This window comes from Syngnathoides biaculeatus, chromosome 17 (assembly GCF_019802595.1).
Source record: "Syngnathoides biaculeatus isolate LvHL_M chromosome 17, ASM1980259v1, whole genome shotgun sequence".
NCBI lineage: Eukaryota > Metazoa > Chordata > Actinopteri > Syngnathiformes > Syngnathidae > Syngnathoides > Syngnathoides biaculeatus.
The window spans coordinates 704,236-722,095 of NC_084656.1; the positions used below are offsets into that span (position 1 = coordinate 704,236).

General features: G+C 41.6%; 1 protein-coding gene across 1 annotated transcript in view; it reads left to right on the forward strand.

Annotated features, from left to right (window-relative positions):
- Positions 1-17,860, forward strand: part of LOC133515260 (DENN domain-containing protein 1A-like) — a 186,180-nt gene that overhangs the window by 61,961 nt on the left and 106,359 nt on the right. The window contains 2 exon segments of the mRNA XM_061847627.1: positions 901-981; positions 14,836-14,889. Of these exon segments, the coding sequence (XP_061703611.1) occupies positions 901-981; positions 14,836-14,889 (135 nt within the window).

Genomic DNA, 17,860 nt, shown 5'->3' on the forward strand with positions numbered 1-17,860 from the left:
ACAAGGTGAGACGCTGAGCTGGAGAAGTTTGGAGGAGAAGAGTTCAGGAATGATGGTGTTAACCGCAGCGCTGAAGTCCACGAACAGGATCCGCGCATATGTTTCCTCGTTGTTGAGGTGTTTAAGGATGAAGTGGAGACCCATGTTGACGGCATCATCCGTAGACCTGTTAGCTCATTAGGCAAACAGCAGTGGGTCCAGCTGGGGACCTGTGACGTTCTTGAGGTGGTCCAGCACAAGGCGTTCAAAGGACTTCATGACCACAAATGTCAGGGCAACAGGCCTGTAGTCATGAAGACCCATTCGTGAGCTAATGCTAATTTTAGCAAGCCCATCAATAGGGTTTTACAATGAATATGAGCATTAAGATGGCAATCTATAAAATATCTTGTATTAAAAAGTGTGTCGTTTTTTTGTTTTTTAGCTTTACAGTAATCTCTAAATGGAGTCTCATTAAACAGCTTAAACCACGCACAGAAAGGGCAGAAGAACATCTGTCATATGCTTGTTGCAAGATATACAGGATGTGTTCAGGGTGTGTTTACAACGAAACGCTGTGTCACATTTTTTTCTTCTATTATATTCTTTTTTTATGATGGTGAAAAGCCTGGGTTTAATATTCAGCGGCATTATTTCATGGATTTTACTTGATTCATTAAAAAAAAATGTTAAAGTCCCAAATGAGAATTGTTAAAACATTGAATAAATAAGTTGTATAGACATTTGAATTTGAAAAAATAATTTCCTCTCTGCAGCTCAATATGAAAAAGGGATCTGAATACTTAATAAAATGTATAATTGGCATGCTGGCATGAGAGAAAAAGATTTTAAAAAATGTAGAATGTTTATTTTTGGCTATTCCTATAATTTAATGTATTTTTGATATTTTGAATGGTTTAGGAAATCAATTTACAAGACCTCCTGCTATCCCTACATAATCTTTCCATTCCTGAGCCTGGTGTTCCAGTTCATCTTGCTATGGTGAGTCACAATTCACTACATCTCATCATTTTCCTTTCACCTGAGGTTAGACCTGAGAATGCTTATGTTGTCAATCTTTGCGGATTTTGCACTGCTGGTACAGATTTTCTCCCTTCAAATTTGACTGGTCTGATTTGCCAGTCATTAGTATAAAAAAAAATTTCCTAAACCTGTAATTATGCCGTTACATTTGCGCACTTTGAAATGCCACATTTCTAGTTACAGGTGAATGTTCTTTGTATTTTGCACAGGTGAGAAGTTCTGTAATTTCTTGTGTATTGTGTACTCAATGTTTATCCCCAAAGAAACTGTTCCGTATAAATTTAGAATAATGAAATCCCCTCGTTTAAACCAGCAAAGTATAACAAAGTAGTTGTATTGCGTTTAAGACAATTTAATCACACACAATACAAAAATACAACAAAAAAGACATTTCACAAATCCTCCCAGGGTATCTAAGCTTGAGTCAGCATCTCCCCAATTTTTTTATTTTATTAAAGCCACAATCATAAGAATGGAGAATTTTATATAATTTTTTTCGAGGTCAAAAGTTTGCATACACAAAAAGTAGTGGGTCTTTAAATAACATGGGGAACCCCAGAGGATGAGATCATGACTTTGGAAGCTTCTTATAGATTAATTGACAAAGTGGGAGTCAATGGATGGTATATCCGGGAAAATATTTAAGGTCACACTACAAAGACTTTTCTTCCCTTTTTGAAATGGTAACATCAGAAGAAATCACCCAGAAAATCAGAGAAAAAATCGTGGCGCTTGCAAGGCTGTGGCCATAAGATGAGCAGTGCCTGTGGTTGGTTTACACCAACAGTGAGGGATGCCGTCAATCTGAAGAAGGTGTCTTTTTGGGCATTTTTGGCCTGTTGGACTCCCGAGGCAGCTGATTGGTACCGGCTGGCCAAGCGGAATGCAGCTTCAGTGGTCGCTGAGGCAAAAATCCAAGCGTGGGAGGAGTTCGGGAAATTCTGGTCCACCGTCCGGCGTCTCGGGGGAAAGCAGTGCACTGTCAACACTGTGTATAATGAGGATGGGGCAACGGACCTCAACTAGGGACGTTGTGAGTCGGTGGGGGAATACTTCGAAGACCTCCTCAATTCCACTGACACCCATTCCTGTGAGGAAGCAGACTCTGGGTTCTCTGAGGTGGGCTCTTCTATCTTGGGGGTTGAGGTCACCGAGGTGTTTTAAAAGCTCCTTGGTGTGTGGGCCCCGCGGGTGGATAAGATTTGCCCTGAGTTTCTAAAGGCTCTGGATGTTGCGGGGCTGTCCTGGTTGACACACCTCTGCAACATCGCGTGGACATCAGGGACAGTGCCTTTGGATTGGCAGACTAGGGTGTTCCACATGTGTTCCAACAGCCTCCCTGATAAGGTCTATTCAGGGGCGCTGGAGATCAGGGTCCGTCGTGTAGTCGATTCTCAGATTCAGTAAGACCAATATGGTGTTCATCCTGGCCATGGAAGAGTGGACCAGCTCTACACCCTCGGCAGGATACTTAAGGGTGCATGGGAGTGCGTCCAACCAGTCTACATCTATTTTGTGGACTTGGAGAAGAAGTTTGACTGTAGGGTTAGGGACTCAGGGAGTCCTGTTGGGGGTTCTTCGAGACAATGGGGTACTGAACCCCCTGATACAAGCTGTTTGGTCCCCGTACGACCGGTGACACAGTTTGGTCCCCCATTGCCAGCAATGAGTCGGGCTTGTTTCCAGTAAGAGTTGGACTCCGCCAAGTCTGACCTTTTTCAAAATTTTGTTCATAACATTTATGGACAGAATTTCTAGGTGCAGCCGATTTGTATAGGGTGTCCTGTTTGTTGGCCTCAGCATTGCATCTCTGGTCTTTCAAAATTATGTGGTTGTGTTGGCTTCATCAAGCTGTGATCTCCAACGCTTGCTGGACCGTTTTGCTTTCAGTGTGAGAAGTGGCTGGGATGAGAATAGGCACCTCATAAGCTGAGACCATGGTCCTCAGTCACATAAGGGTGGTGTGGCCTTTTTGGGCCGGGCATGAGATCCAGCCCCAAGTGGAGGAGTTCAAGTATCTTGGGGTCTTGTTCACTTGTGAGGGTAGAATGGAGTGTGAGATCGATAGTTGGATCAGTCAAGCGTCTGCAGCAATGCGGACTTTATCTCGGTCCGTTGTGGTAAAGAGGGAGTTAAATTGAAAGGCGAATATCTCAATTTACCAGTTGATCTACAATCCCACCCACACCTTTGGTTATGAGCTTTGGATCGTGACTGAAAGAACAAGATCTCGGCTACAATTGGCTGAAATTAGTTTCTTCCGCAGGGTGTCCCTGCTCTCCCTCAGCGATAGGGTGAGAAGCTCGGTCATCCGGGAGGGGCTCTATCTCGAGTCACTGCTCCTTCGCATTGAGAGGAGCCAGATGAGGTGGCTGGGGCATCTGATCTGGATGCCTCCCGGACTCCTCCCGTGTGAGGTCTTCTGGGCATGTCCCACCAAAAAGAGACCCCAGGCATGGTCTCTTCACGCCTCAGGATCCCTCCAGAAAAGCTGGATGAAGTGGCTGGGGAAAGGGAAGTCTGGGTATCCCTGGTGAACCTACTGCCCCCGCGATCTGACCCGGAAAAGCGCTAGATTATTGATGGATGGTTGGATGATCATGACTCGGTTTGTATATGTGAAAAAACATGAGGAGATGTTGACTTATGCTAAAGAGTACTTGCACTTTAAAATTGGTATTTCGACAAAACAATGACCCGAAACACACCAATAAACATGCAAAATCTTGGTTCCAAACCAATAAAGATAATGTCATGGAGTTGTCAGCGCAACCCCCAGACCTCAATCCAATTGAGAACTTTTGGGTTGACATCAAGAATGCTGTTTCTGAAGCAAAACCAAGAAATGTAAATGAATTGTGGGATGCCGTTAAGGAATCTTGAAAGAAGAAGTAGTACACCGGACACTGTTGCAGCTTTGAAGAAACATGTACATTAGTGTTTATGTTGGTGTTGGTGTAGCCATCTGTTTCAGCATATTGACTGTGTGAACTTGTAACCATGTAATCTTTTGACCTGAGAAAGCAATAAAAACGAACAGATGGGGATTACCACTTTGGCAGTCCGAGGGGGAGCACTCATGCAGTGGGTCGCCAGTCTGTCCCTCGCGAGTGCAGAAAGACAATCTTGGTTGGTTTGAGTTAATTTCACTACAGTCCTCAAGACTTGTCTCAGCTGTTTTTGTGGGAACATCTTTGATAGCAACATACATAAATACAACTAAAAATTGTATGATGCAAAAGAAAAGCCAATTATTAACAACACCCAGAAACGCTCCCGGCTTCTCTGGGCCTGAGCATGAACATCACAAACAACGTTGAAGAGAGAAGCTGGGAACACAGAAGGAAGCCTCCATCACAAGTGGTTACTGCAGTTGTAGATCAATTCCAAGGCATTTCCTGAAGATGCAAAGGGTGGGGCAGTGTGAGAAAAATGGCATTGAGGTGCACTTTTCAAGGTCCAAAGAAGAAATGCACATGAAGTCTGGGCTCTCTGAGAAGGGACAAAAGCCCACATGTCATGTGCTGTTGAAGCCATGCATGTGAAGAAGTCAGGAAAGAAGCAAGATGACATCGCGGTCATTGAAGGAGCGGGCCTGCTAAGAACTCACACTGAAGCTTTGGTTCTATCAGCGATAGCTGCATAAGTGGTCCTATTATTAGGGAGATAATTAGAATGATTCTACTTCTAAACAAGGGGTCCTGTGGTCTGAAAAGTTTGAAAGGAGGGCCATTGTTACACAGGAGACATTGTCAGCATTACTGGTGTGGGCCCCACTTTTGAAAAGTCATCCGATTGTGGGTTTTCATCGAGGTTGGCGCATCAAGGAGGCTCTGAAGGCAGACCATGTGAAAGTGTGTAGGTTGCATTCTACTGAGTCTTTAGAGAACGCAAATCTCTCATACATTATTGGAACTTGGGGCATCAGCCTCTAGCGAGGACCTCTTATTTGTTCCTTTCGAAGTCAGTTTAAGGGAACTGGCGACTATAACACGTTACTGGCGTCGGTGAGTTGATTCCCGAGGAGTTTGAAGCAGTGGAGACGCACATTTGGGTGTTGTTAGAACCATACCGAATGTATGTATCACCAGGTACTGGTCCATAGCCAGGTCCACTATGATGAGTTCATCACACTCAGTAGGTCTCACTGGTACGTGTGTTGGAGATTGAACCTGTGAGAACAAAGTTGTGGTCAGGGTCAGAAGTCAGAGCAAATCAGGATTCCAAGCCAAGAAGATATGGGAATGTGGATGTTACTTTGTGTGGTTGAGAATTAGCAGCAGAGTGGTCCAGGAAACTGCTAGGAGGGGTGCTGCTTGCAACGACAAACCCAGGTTGTTAAACTTCGGGAAGGGCTGAAAGAAATAACGCATCGGGACTGGTCGCTGATTAGCGAGCACGCCTAACTAGCCCAATAGGGAAGATAACCGCGCCGAAGTACAGTACTGTGAAAAAGTATTCACCCCCTTCGTGATTTTTTTTTTGCTTGTCTGTTAAACAGTAAGCTTTCAAATCATAAAACAAATTTTAACATCACTGTGACAACCCAAAGAAATACAAAATGGAGTTTTCAAATGACAATTATGAAGTCACAAAATATTCCAAATCTTTTTTGATGCTCTGTGGAAAAAAATTAATTTCCCCCTGAACCTAATAACGGGTTTGTGCCAACCTTGGCAGCAATAACTGAAATCTAGTGTTTGCGATAATTGGTAAAGAGTCTTTCATATCACTCTTGAGGAATTTTGTGCCACTTTTCTTGCAAAATTGTTTCAAAACCGCCTCATTGGAAGTTTTTGCGTGAAATGCCTGTTTAAGGTCACATCACAGCATCTCAGTTGGATTTAAATCTTAATTCATTTATTTTTTTTTGCCATTTAGAGGTGAACCTGCTAGTGTGTTTCAGATAATTGTCCTGATGTTTCTCCAAGCGTCTTGAGGATCAGCAAAAAATATTTGTGGCAAATGTGAGGCAAGCCTTTGGATTCTTTTCTGACAGCAGGGGTTTTCACCTTGGAATTCTCCCATGGATGCCATTTTTTGTGTCTTTCTTATAGTAGAGTCATGAACACTGATGTTAAGTGAGGACATCGAGGCCTGGAGGTTTTTAGGTGTTGTTCGAGGTTCTTTTGTGGCTGTCACACTCTTGGAGTAGTTTTTGTTGGTTGTTCCCTCCTGGGAAGATATACTACTGTTCCCTATTGTCTCAATTTCTGGATAATGGCTCTGAGAGTGGTTCACTGGAACCCTAAAGCATTGGAAATGGTTTTGTAACCTTTTCCAGACTGATGGATTTCAATCTCTTTTTTTCTCCTCATTTCTTGAATTTCTTTGTATCATGGCATGATGCATTTGTTCTTGATCTTGTAGCCTCCTTCATGTTCTCTGACAAATTCTATTTGATTTTTTGATTCAAGAAGTATTGTGGTAATTAGGAATGGGTGTGGCTTGTAAAATTGACCTCACCTTTCCCAAATTTGTGTTTCGAGACGCAGACTTGATTTTTGACTTGTGATTTAACAGATGGGGGAGGAGGGGGGTAATTAGTTTTTCCATAGATGATGAAAGGTTTGGATTTTTTTTTGTGACTTATATAAATTGTCAACTGTGTTTTGTATTTCCTTGGGTTGTCTCTGAGTGATATTAAAATTGGTCTGAATACTTGAAACCTTTTTGTGATAGATATGCAAAAAACAAACAGGAGCAGGGCAAATACTTTTTCAGGCCACTCTATACAATGTACATCAATGCAACGTTTTTGCCAAGCTTTGCCCGTGTGCAATTGTGCACTGCTAATGTTGTCTCTGCACACAGACATTCGGCGTTGTGCACAAAAAAAAAATCCAACCCGCAGTTAAGTTAAAATTCTCATGGAGAGTATTCTCACTATCAACAGAAGTGCATCCCTGCTATGAGTTCAACAAATTCACGATCACATGGCAACATACCTGAGTATATATTAGAAAGCTGATGTAGCAAAAGTTATGCCTTTGGATTTTTAAATCAATCAAATGGTGCAGGATGAGATGGTGTGCAATGTAAAACAGACAATACAGTGCACAGAGGCTAGTTCTGTATTTTAAATACAGGGAGCAAAATAATGTTCACCATAAGATTGTTTGGAAGCATCATTCAGCTCTCAGCATGCACTGCAAAAAATATTGTACAAGCAATAATTCAGTTTTACACCAAGAAAACGTGGGGATATCATTGTGAATTTAAAAAAAAATTCATTGTTCATAGTTTACAGTTGCCTTGGTTTGGTTAGTATGTATTTTTTGTGTAGTTACGTTTGTTGATATTTTCATTGTATGTTTACAAGAACAAAATTAATAAAAGTGTTTTGAATAAGAATGTAAATGCTGTAATTTGATTGATTTAATAAGCTATGTAACTTCAATGGATGACACACCTGTGATGTTGCTCACAGTGGTCAAATAGGACCGGTCGGGGCTTCGTGTGTTTTTGTAGATTAAAAAAGAGAGGGAATATTGCATCGATGTGAGCTATTGACATTATAACCAGCAATGTACATGATGGAGTGTTATGGACAGTGTATTAAATTACTGATATCAATCGTGTAGCAGAATAATCTGTTGGGCAATGAGCACAGTGCTGCAAGAGCAAGGTGAATGCTATGCCTAAAATGCGGTTGTGCATGAGCTTAATTACTGGTCTAGAGTCACTGGTGGTTGGTGGGAGGGAGGGATAATAATAATGGGGTTAAAGCAGAGAGGGACTTGAGTATCCTGACTGCCTGGTGGAAGAAACTGTTTTTGAGCCTGCTGGTCTTGGCCTGAAGGGTCTGCAGTGCCCGCCCTGATGTCAGCAATTTGAAGAGGCAGTAAGATGGGTGAGTGGGGTCACCTGCGATCCAGGTGGCCTTGCAGGTTAGGCTGGTGTTGTACATGTCCAGAAGGGAGGGGAGCGAGACACCAATTATCTTCCCACCTGCTCTCACAGTGTGTTGCAGGATTGGTTATAAACCACTGCAGCGTAGCAGCACCAGGCATCCTCTTCCCTTCCTCAAGGAGCGCTCGGGAGGATATTAGCTGGCCTAGCTGAATGACCCAGTCCGGGACGCGATTGTTGAGCCATGTTTCCACAAAAACAAAGACACAGTACTCACTACACGCGTTTTGTTGATGTGTTGATTAAACGGATACACAGGGTTACCTCGCTACTTTGCGCTTCACTATTTGCGGTTTCAGTGCTTCTGGTTCTGCTCCCGCCCACCAAAAAAATCATCAAAAAATAAACTTTGAAAAAGACAGCCATATTGGCATATTCCGGGAAGACTCATTGATACAAGGCGTATGATTCGTCCCGATGCGACATTGACCAAACAGAGCATATGTGGATGTATCAAGTTAGCTAATTGGCTGCACATCATCGAAACCTAAGCCAGCAACTTACCTTACTATAGCTACAACTATAGCTTTGTCCCACCCTTTACTTTTTCCTTCCTTGACGCCATTTTCGTCTACGCCGTCGACTGTCTGCGTGATAACCTCTTGTATTCCTAATGCCGCGAAGCACTGTGTTGATGCTAAAGCTTCCTCCGAAGCGCCCATGATTAAGAGGAAGTTGATGATGATCAGTGAAAAAGTAAACTTTTGGATATGATAAAAGACAGCAAAAGTTGGACTTTTGTGGCACACCATTATGTCGTGAATTAATCCACGGTGCGCTACATATAGAAGGATGGGGTAAACATCCTTAAAATCGCTTTAATACCTTTTAATATGGAATTGAAATGTGTGGTGACTCAGCGAAATAAGAGGATTGCTCGAATAGAAGATGCGTTAGCTTTGTGGGTTGCAGGTTGCAGAAAAAAGGCGGTGAATTTGAACACCAACACGATCAAGACAAAGGCTAAAGCCTTTGACGATCAAATCTTGCCCAGTGACGATGATGAAGGGGCTGAAAAAAGTGGTAGGGGAGTAAAAAAAAAAAAAAAAATGCGTAACACTGAATCCGCAAAAAGAAGCGCGAAGTAGCGAGTGAACCCTGTATATTGTCAAAAGGGTGGTGAGGATTGAGCTGCAAGTGAAAAGAGTGAGAGGAAGTACAAAGAGAAGCTTGATGGATGTTGTGAGGGTAGACATGAGGGCAATTGGTGTTAAAGAGGAAGATGCTTACATGGAAAAAGATGACGCGTTTTGACGACCCCTAACTAGTCAACCCAAAGGAAAAGAAGAAGCAAATTATAGTTTTATTTTACTTTTGTAAAGAAGCTTAATATACTTATAATTAGCCTTGTCTTGTGTATTTGATTATAAATAATTGCCTTTCCGGTGTGGTGAGGATAAGCGGTAAAGAAGGTGGTTGGATTGATTCACAATGATGTTGGTTTAGGCCAGCGGTTTTCAAACTGCACCCCTTCCCCCAGAAGACACACACACAAAAATTCCCCCTCTAAAAAATGTAATGAAAATAGATCCCGCAAAAATTTAATACATTTTCTTGTTTTGAAAAAAAAAATCTTCTCAGGCTTTTACTTATAAAAACCCAAAGTGATTAAAATTAAACAAGCTATTAATGAAATGCTCCACTTGAAAAGAAGAATCTCTGTAATTGTAATCACAATTAATATGTTGCAGTGTTTAACTCAAGTTACGTTGTGTGCCACAGCGTAATGTTGGGTGTGTCGTGGCAAATCATCCAATTTCACTTCATTGGTGTAAAAATATTTTCAAAAATAAATCCACAGATAATGTGTACTTGCTGACTGTACTGTACAATGATCGACAAAGTAATCGTGTTCTACACTTCTATATCAGTAGGTGAAACCAGGTAGCTAATTACTTTGATTAGTGATCCGTCAGGTAATGGCGGCAGTGGCATTGTTACTTGCAAAGCTCTACAGTGACAGTGATGGAGAGGTTTTTGAAAAGAAAGGATGCTAACTCAGAATTGGACTCTTGACAGAATTTTGACCCAAATGAAGGCCCAAGTTTGAGTAGAGGTCAAAAGAAACCAAAGACATTTTGCTCATGGAAAGTCTCTGGCGTGAGGCAATATAGCTAAGGCTATCTTTCATTTGGATTTTCTCTCACCTGAGTTCCATCCATACCAACTCCAATGTCCTTGGTGTATGGTGAAAGGCTATCCAACAGTGCTATGGTTCCAAGTAAAACTAAATGGTATCTCCAAATGAAGAGCCCTTCACTTCGGCAGAAGAATGCAAAGTATTTGACAATGACAACAAAATTTTATTTGACAACAATTACAAAAACAACAACGATAAACGAGAAATTTATTTGGCTTCATACTGTCCGCTGCCAACATTTTTAGACACAGTAAACGCAGCAGTCTTTCCTTGTGTCCCACTGTGGTCACAATGAACCCGAGCGCTACATATGCGTCGTTATATTTCCTTGTCTTGTCTCGTCGGTGACTTTCTCATTGTCTTCGTCTCTCTCTTCCTTTCTTTTCATCCCTGGCACACACCCCTGGGGCTCTTTCGGTGGGTGTGCGACCACTCTCTTATTGCGACAAATAATTGTTTGCAAATTGCTTTTATACCCCCATTTATTCTCTCGTTCTGCAGACTTCTATAATTCACTTAGTTAGTCCCACCACGATTCAGTTCTACAGCTAAGTTTACGACCCTTGTCCTGCATGCTTCTGCTCCACTAAGAATCTCCTTAGTGCCACAAAGCATGCTGAGAGGATGTAAAAAATTTTTTTAAAAATGCATGTTTTGTGTCAATTATTTCTTCAGTCATTCTTTTATTTGTTATTTGCTAGTTATGCTATTTTGTTTTCCGTGATGTGATAATTTTAGTTTCGGTAACACGGTGAGTGTAAACAACATCTTGAGTAATAATGTGGGACAATTGAGTGGGGCAATTGAGGCTTCTTCTGCTTACACATGTAAAACACAATTGTTGCTCACTGCCTTGTGAGCGCCATCATATGGTATCTTACATACACGCTAAAACACGTGCTCGTGTGCATGCCAACAACCTTACCAGTGTGCTCAAGTGTTCTTCATTGGACAAGTCAGCCAATGATATTTACTGATGTACCTCAGTGTGCACATAAGGTGCGCTACATTGTAAGGCACACCTTAATTTTAGGAGAGAGTTTAAGATCTCTAAGTGCACCTTATGAATGTGAAAATACAGTACATAAAAAATACTTTGTGAGCAAAATCCACAAATATGCAGGGCCACAAATGGGCAAGGGCACACTGAATTTATTGCTTTAAGGTTTTAGTGGGTATTAGGATTTTTAATTGATCAGGCACTCATTGGAAAAGACTGGGTTAGTGTTTAATTTCAAAAGTCAGAAAACGGGCAATAATGTCAGTCACCTTTCTAACAGCTGAACTCCATGAATGTTTTTTTTTTTTTTCTTAAAACATCGGTACAGTGGGCATGTAAGGTATTCAGACCCCTTAAAATGTTCACTCATATTGCATCCATTTGCAAAATTCATTCCAAAATCATTAAATTTTTTCCTCATTAATGTACATACAGCACCCTATAATGACAGAAAAAAAAATTACTTTTGGAATTTTTCAGATTTATTAAAAAAGAAAGACTGAATATCACAGAGCCATAGGTATTCAGACACTTTGCTCAGTATTTAGTGAAAGCATTTAGCTATTGAGCTAGTACAGCCATTAGTCTAAGTGGCCCATTCAAAAACAATCAGAGTTGTTCTGAAGCCACTCCTTCGTTATTTTAGTTGTGTGCTTAGGGTCATTTTGTTATATGAACGTGTACCTTTGGCACAGTCTGAGATACTGAGCATTGTGAAAAACGTTTTCCTCCCGAATATCCTTGTACTTGGCCACATTTATCTTTCCTTTGATTGTAACCAGTCGTCCTGTCATCTCCACGCATACCACTTATAATTCAAGCCAAAAGTTCTGTCTTGGTATCATCAGACCAGAGAATCTAATTTCTCAACATCTTGAAGTCCTTCTCCAAGTTCATCTAACACCTAACCCTAACCATAACCCTAACCCTAACCCTAACCCATAACCATAACCCTAACCCTAACCCCTTTTTTTCTTTTTTTTCTTTTTTCTTCTTTTTCTTTTCTTAGGGTTAGGGTGAGTTGCACTGAGGAGAGGCTTCTGTAGGCCCACTCTGCCATGGGGTGCTGTCTGTAGATTGAGAGGGGGAATAACATAAATGATTTAAGAGAATGAGTGCACTATAACAAAAACTGGAAAAATTTGAGAGTTCTGAATACTTTCCGTAACCACGCTAAGTTGTTTGTTTTTAAAGAAGACTGTCACGACCCATCGATACGGAGGGAGGACCCAAATGTAGGACTCGGGAGACGCAGAGGTAATTCGGGAAAAACGTTTATTGTTCCAAGGTCGGGGATCAGGCAGACAGTCAGGTGCAGCAGCGGTAGTCAGGACGTCGGGCGTAAAGAGCACGTCCACGGACAGGCAGGAGTTGGTACATGGGAGATCGATCAAAGAAGGCAGGACTGTCAAAGGAGTCAGGCTCAGGGTCGGTCAGAGAACAGGCGGAGGTCGGTACACACGGGTTGACGGTTGAGATACGGGAGTGCAGGAAGGGGCATGAGCTGCAACGATCTGGCGAAGACCAGTCGGCCCCTGGATCCTATATCTACTGGAGTCAATCAGCCAGCATGAGGCGCATGTGTGCACCACCTAATCAATGAGGCTCTGCAGAAACCTGCACAGCCAGGGCTGTCCCGGCAGGACCATGACAAAGACAGGAAATTAAAAAGTAGTCCAATTTGTCAAAAAATCTGAGGATTTAAAATCTTAATTTATACTTAAAAGTTAAAATGAAAACGGTGAAATTACTTATGAGCTCCTTGCCATCTTATGGCATCATTAGACAATACATTACCTGGCCAATTGTGATTGAAATTTTAGTTCAATAAAAGGTTGTACAATTTTCATGAATATTTTTTTTCTTTTATGGCTATAATTTATTAATAAATAGTACTTGATGTAACAGAAATAAAGATGTTGAGGGTTAGGGTTAGGGTTAACCCTAACCCGCTCGGAGTGAGCAGGTTGGGTAGGATTAGGAATGAGCTCATTAGAGGGACAGCCAAAGTTGGATGTTTTGGAGACAAGGTTAGAGAGAGCAGACTTCGATGGTTTGGACATGTCCAGATGCGAGAGAGCGAGTATATTGGTAGAAGGGTGCTGAGGATGGAGCTGCCAGGCAAAAGAGCGAAAGGAAGACCAAAGAAAAGGTTGATGGATGTTGTGAAGGAGGACATGAAGACTGTGGGTGTTACAGAGGAAGATGCACAAGATAGCCTTGGATGGAAAAAGATGACACACTGTCATGACCCCTAATCGTGACAAGCCGAAAGGAAAAGAAGAAAGCCCATTTTTTTTTTATGATAATGGTTTGGTACATTCAGTGTTATTAAAGCATTGAGATTTATTTGTCCTCCAGAAGGTGCTTGATTCTGTCCCTTGAAAAAAAAATCACTATATTTACCAAGTAATTGAGGGTAGAAATGCAGTGTTATGGTGGATATAAGAGTGTGAGGTTGACCACCACCTAAATCAATTTCTTAATTGTGTTTAATTTGGCCAATTGTGTTTACCAATTTTATTTTGGTCACAACATGATTCTGACATGCAAAATGCTAACCTTAATACTGACATAGATGTACAGTAATATTCACACAAAATAATCATTGTTGGGTTTTTTATCATTCCAATTAACAAAATAAATGGTGTGCCTTTGCTGGAAATTGCAATCCCAGTTGTCCTGCGGGCAGGTGTGTCATTCTGTTTTCCCGAATACTATGCAGTTTTATTCTAAGGTGTTTCAAACCTTTGTTCCAGCTCCCGCCTTTTAATTTTGAATAGGTTTCTGTCTAAAGGTTTCTGCACGCCACTGCAGGGGAGGGATTCAATCAATGATAGATAGTATTTACATATCAAAAAAAAAAGAAACTGTTTTAAAGTTGAACTCTATGGGCACCCCCTTTTCAAGGTCATATTATTTTTCTGTGCACATTTTATCCATAACACCAATTGGATAAATCAGGTCGTTCATAACCTTCGGTTCAACAGTAGAAGTATTTTGAGACATTGAAACGTATACGTTAAACAGTTAGATATGCTGCCGTCTTGGAATTTCAGAGCCAAATGTCAAAATGAAAGAAATTTGTGATCCCTGTTATTTTTCTACTTTAACTACTTTGTTAACAGCGGTATAAAACTTTGCAACCACACAAACCTCAAGTCATGATGTTTAAACTGAGTGGTAGTGAGGTATATGTAGATTGCATAAGATGTTTTGGAAAATCTTTTTCTGACAGAATAAGTAAGAACGCAATCTTTATGGATTTCTTCGACAAAAAAAGTGAAGTTTTTGCAAAGGGAGGAAAAGGTACATATTAGGTGTTGTCACGGCTTCACTGAAGTCCAAACAAAAAGGCACCTTCATTTTACAGAAGTGAGAGCGACAGATAAGAAAAGGAAAGCAAAAAAAATAAAATAAATAATAATAATTCCAGCTGCACACAACTTAACTTTATTGCAAAAGGGCTGGTAGTCACAACAATGCTGGGAACAACTAGTATGAACAGCATGGCTGGAAAAAAGCGAGTCGTCACAACATGGAACAATAAACCATGTGAAGGTTTTCTAAACTAATAGAAGTTTGGTAAATATGAAACATTTTCCAACACAGCATTTTAATATTAAAAAGGTCACGGCACACTGAGAACACATTTTCAAGTGCTACTTCATTGTGGTGTCTGTAATGACAGAAGTTGAGTTCTATGCTGCATGTTAACTTAAAAAATCATTATGATTATTTTGTTTTCTGTTGATTCCAGCATTTCTACTTCACTGTACCTGACTTAAAAGAACTCCCTAGAATACCAGAGAATGTGAGTGTTTTACCATTTTTTTTCTTTGATTTTTGAAGTGTTTACCAAATCCTTTCAAGGATGCAATCTACCTGGGTCCCCTTGTCCATGACCATACAAAGCAGTGTAGTAGCTTCTTTCTACCTTTATTCAAGTTTGTTGACATTTAAATTTGAAGTTTTCATTTTAATGCCATTTGCCCACATACTTTTGGCGACATCTTGGGGAGCCAAATTTATTAAAAAATAATACGACTCCAAATTTAAACAGTTTCTAGCCTCTTCATGTGGAGCCAAAGCAATGATAAATGTCATTATTAATGGTTCCTCTTCTTCTGCCCGTCACCTTGTCATGGTGGATGTGTTTGTGTGTCCAAATGATCCTAGGCGCTAAGTTGTCTGGGGCTTCATGCCCCTTGTAGGGTCACTCATGGCAATCAGGTCAGAGGTGATGGACCTGACAAAAGCACAGCTTCCAAAATCCCGATCTAGGTTTATGTTGGCTTCATCAGGCCGTCATCTCCAAATCTCACCGGAACAGTTCACAGCCGAGGGGGAAGCGGCTGGAATGAGAATCAGCACCTCTAAATATGAGACCATGGTGCTCACTCGGAAAGGGTTGAGTTTCCTCTCCAGGTCGTGAATGAGGTCCTTCCCTAAGTGCAAGAGTTCATATATCTTGGGGTCTTCACAAGTGAAGGAGGAATAGCGTGGGTGCTCGGCAAGCAAATTGATACAGCGTCTGTAGTATTGCGAATTTGGTATTGAACGGTGGTGGTGTAGAAAGAGCCAAGCTGAAAGGCGAACCTCTATTTACAGATCCATCTATATTGCTTACCTCACCTTTTGGCATCAGCTTTGAGTTGTGACTGAAAGGAACAAGATCCCCCATACAAGTGGCCGAATTGAGCTTGCTCCGCAGGGTGTCTGGGCTCTCCCTTAGAGATAGAGTGAGAAGCTGGGTGAGCCATGAGGGGCTTCGAGTATTGCCCTTGCTCCTCTGAATTGAGAAGAGCTAGATGAGGTGGGGAGGGGCTCTGTTTAGCATTTCTCTTGGATGCCTAAAAATTGAGGTGTTCCAGACACGTCATACAGTGAGGAGACCACTTGTACGACCCAGGATATGCATAAAACTAAATTACGATTTCGTTATATAAAATAATCTGGAGAAACCACTACATGTAAGTGGTTAGGCTGAAAACCAACATTGAATGCCCGTGACCTTTGATCCTTCAGATGGCACTGCATCAAAAAGCGACATCATTGTGGAAAAGATATCACCTCATGAGTACATGTCATACAATTCGGAACGACAACCATAAAATCCATCTTAAAATTCTACTATGCAAAGCAAAAGCCATTTTTCAACAACACCCAGAAACGCATCCGGCTTCTCTGGACCCGAACTCATCTAAGATGCACTGATGGAAAGTGAAAAAGTGTTCTGTGGTCTGACAAATCCTTATTTCAAATTGTTTTTGGAAATTGTGGCCGTTGTTTCCTCCGGGCCAAAGAGGAAAGGAACCATCTGGACTGTTATGGACGTAAAGTTCAAAAGCCAGCATCTGTGATGGTATGGGGCTGTGATAGCGACATGACCCTGTCCAACATTTTTTGGAACGTGTTGCAGCCATAAAATTCAAAGATAATGGTTATTTCCTAAACCAATAGTGTATCTGTTTGAACATTAAATATATTCTCTTTGTAGCATATTCAGGTAAATATAGGTTGAATATGATTTGCAAGTCATTGTTTTTATTCATTTATTTATGTATTTATTTTCCAACTTCATTGGAATTGGGTTTGTAAAACTTCTTCTTTTCCTTTCGGCTTGTCCCATTATGGGTCGCCACAGCGTGTCATCTTTTGCCATCTTAGCCTATCTCCTGCATCTTCCTCTCTAACCCCAACTGCCCTCATATCTTCCCTCACCACATCCATAAACCTTCTCTTTGGTCTTCCTCTCGCTCTTTTGCCTGGGAGCTCCATCCTCAGCATCCTTCTACCAATATACTCACTCTCTCACCTCTGAACATGTCCAAACCATCGAAGTCTGCTCTCTCGAGTCTTGTCTCCAAAACATCCAACTTTGGCTGTCCCTCTAATGAGCTCTATTTATCCAACCTGGTCACTCCGAGCGAGAACCTCAACATCTTCATTTCTGCCACCTCCAGTTCTGCTTCCTGTTGTTTCTTCACTGCCACCGTCTCTAATCCGTACATCATGGCCGGCCTCACCACTGTTTTGTAACCTTTGCCCTTCATTCTAGCAGAGACTCTTCTGTCACATAACACACCAGACACCTTTCGCCAGCTGTTCCAACCTGCTTGGACCCGTTTCTTCACTTCCTTACCACACTCACCGTTACTCTGGAATGTTGACCCTAAATATTTGAAGTCGTCCACCCTCGCTATCTCTTCTCCCTGTAGCCTCACTCTTCCCCCTCCACTTTTCTCATTCATGCACATATATTCTGTTTTACTTCAGCTAATCTTTATTCCTCTCCTTTCCAGTGCATGTCTCCATCTTTCTCATTGTTCCTCACCATGCTCCCTGCTTTCACTGCATATCACAATATCTGCGAACATCATGGTCCAAGGGGATTCCAGTCTAACCTCATCTGTCAGCCTCTCCTCAGTCCTCTCAGTATCCCACTTCTTTTTCTCTAATCTCTTTCCTTGTATGACTCACTGTATTTTGGGGTTCCACCACCAAGTCTCCTTCTCCTTTTTCCTACCAAAAGACACACCAAGTACTCTCCTGCCTGTCTCTCTGATTACCTTGGCTGTCGTTGTCCAGTCTTCCGGGAGCTTCTGCTGTCCATCGAGAGCCTGTCTTACCTCTTTCCGAAAGGCCGCACAACATTCTTCCTTTCTCAGGTTCCGCCACATGGTTCTCTGGTCTACCTTTGTCTTCTTAATCTTCCTACCCATCACCAGAGTCATCCTACAGACTACCATTCTATGCTGTCGAGCTACACTCTCCCCTACCAC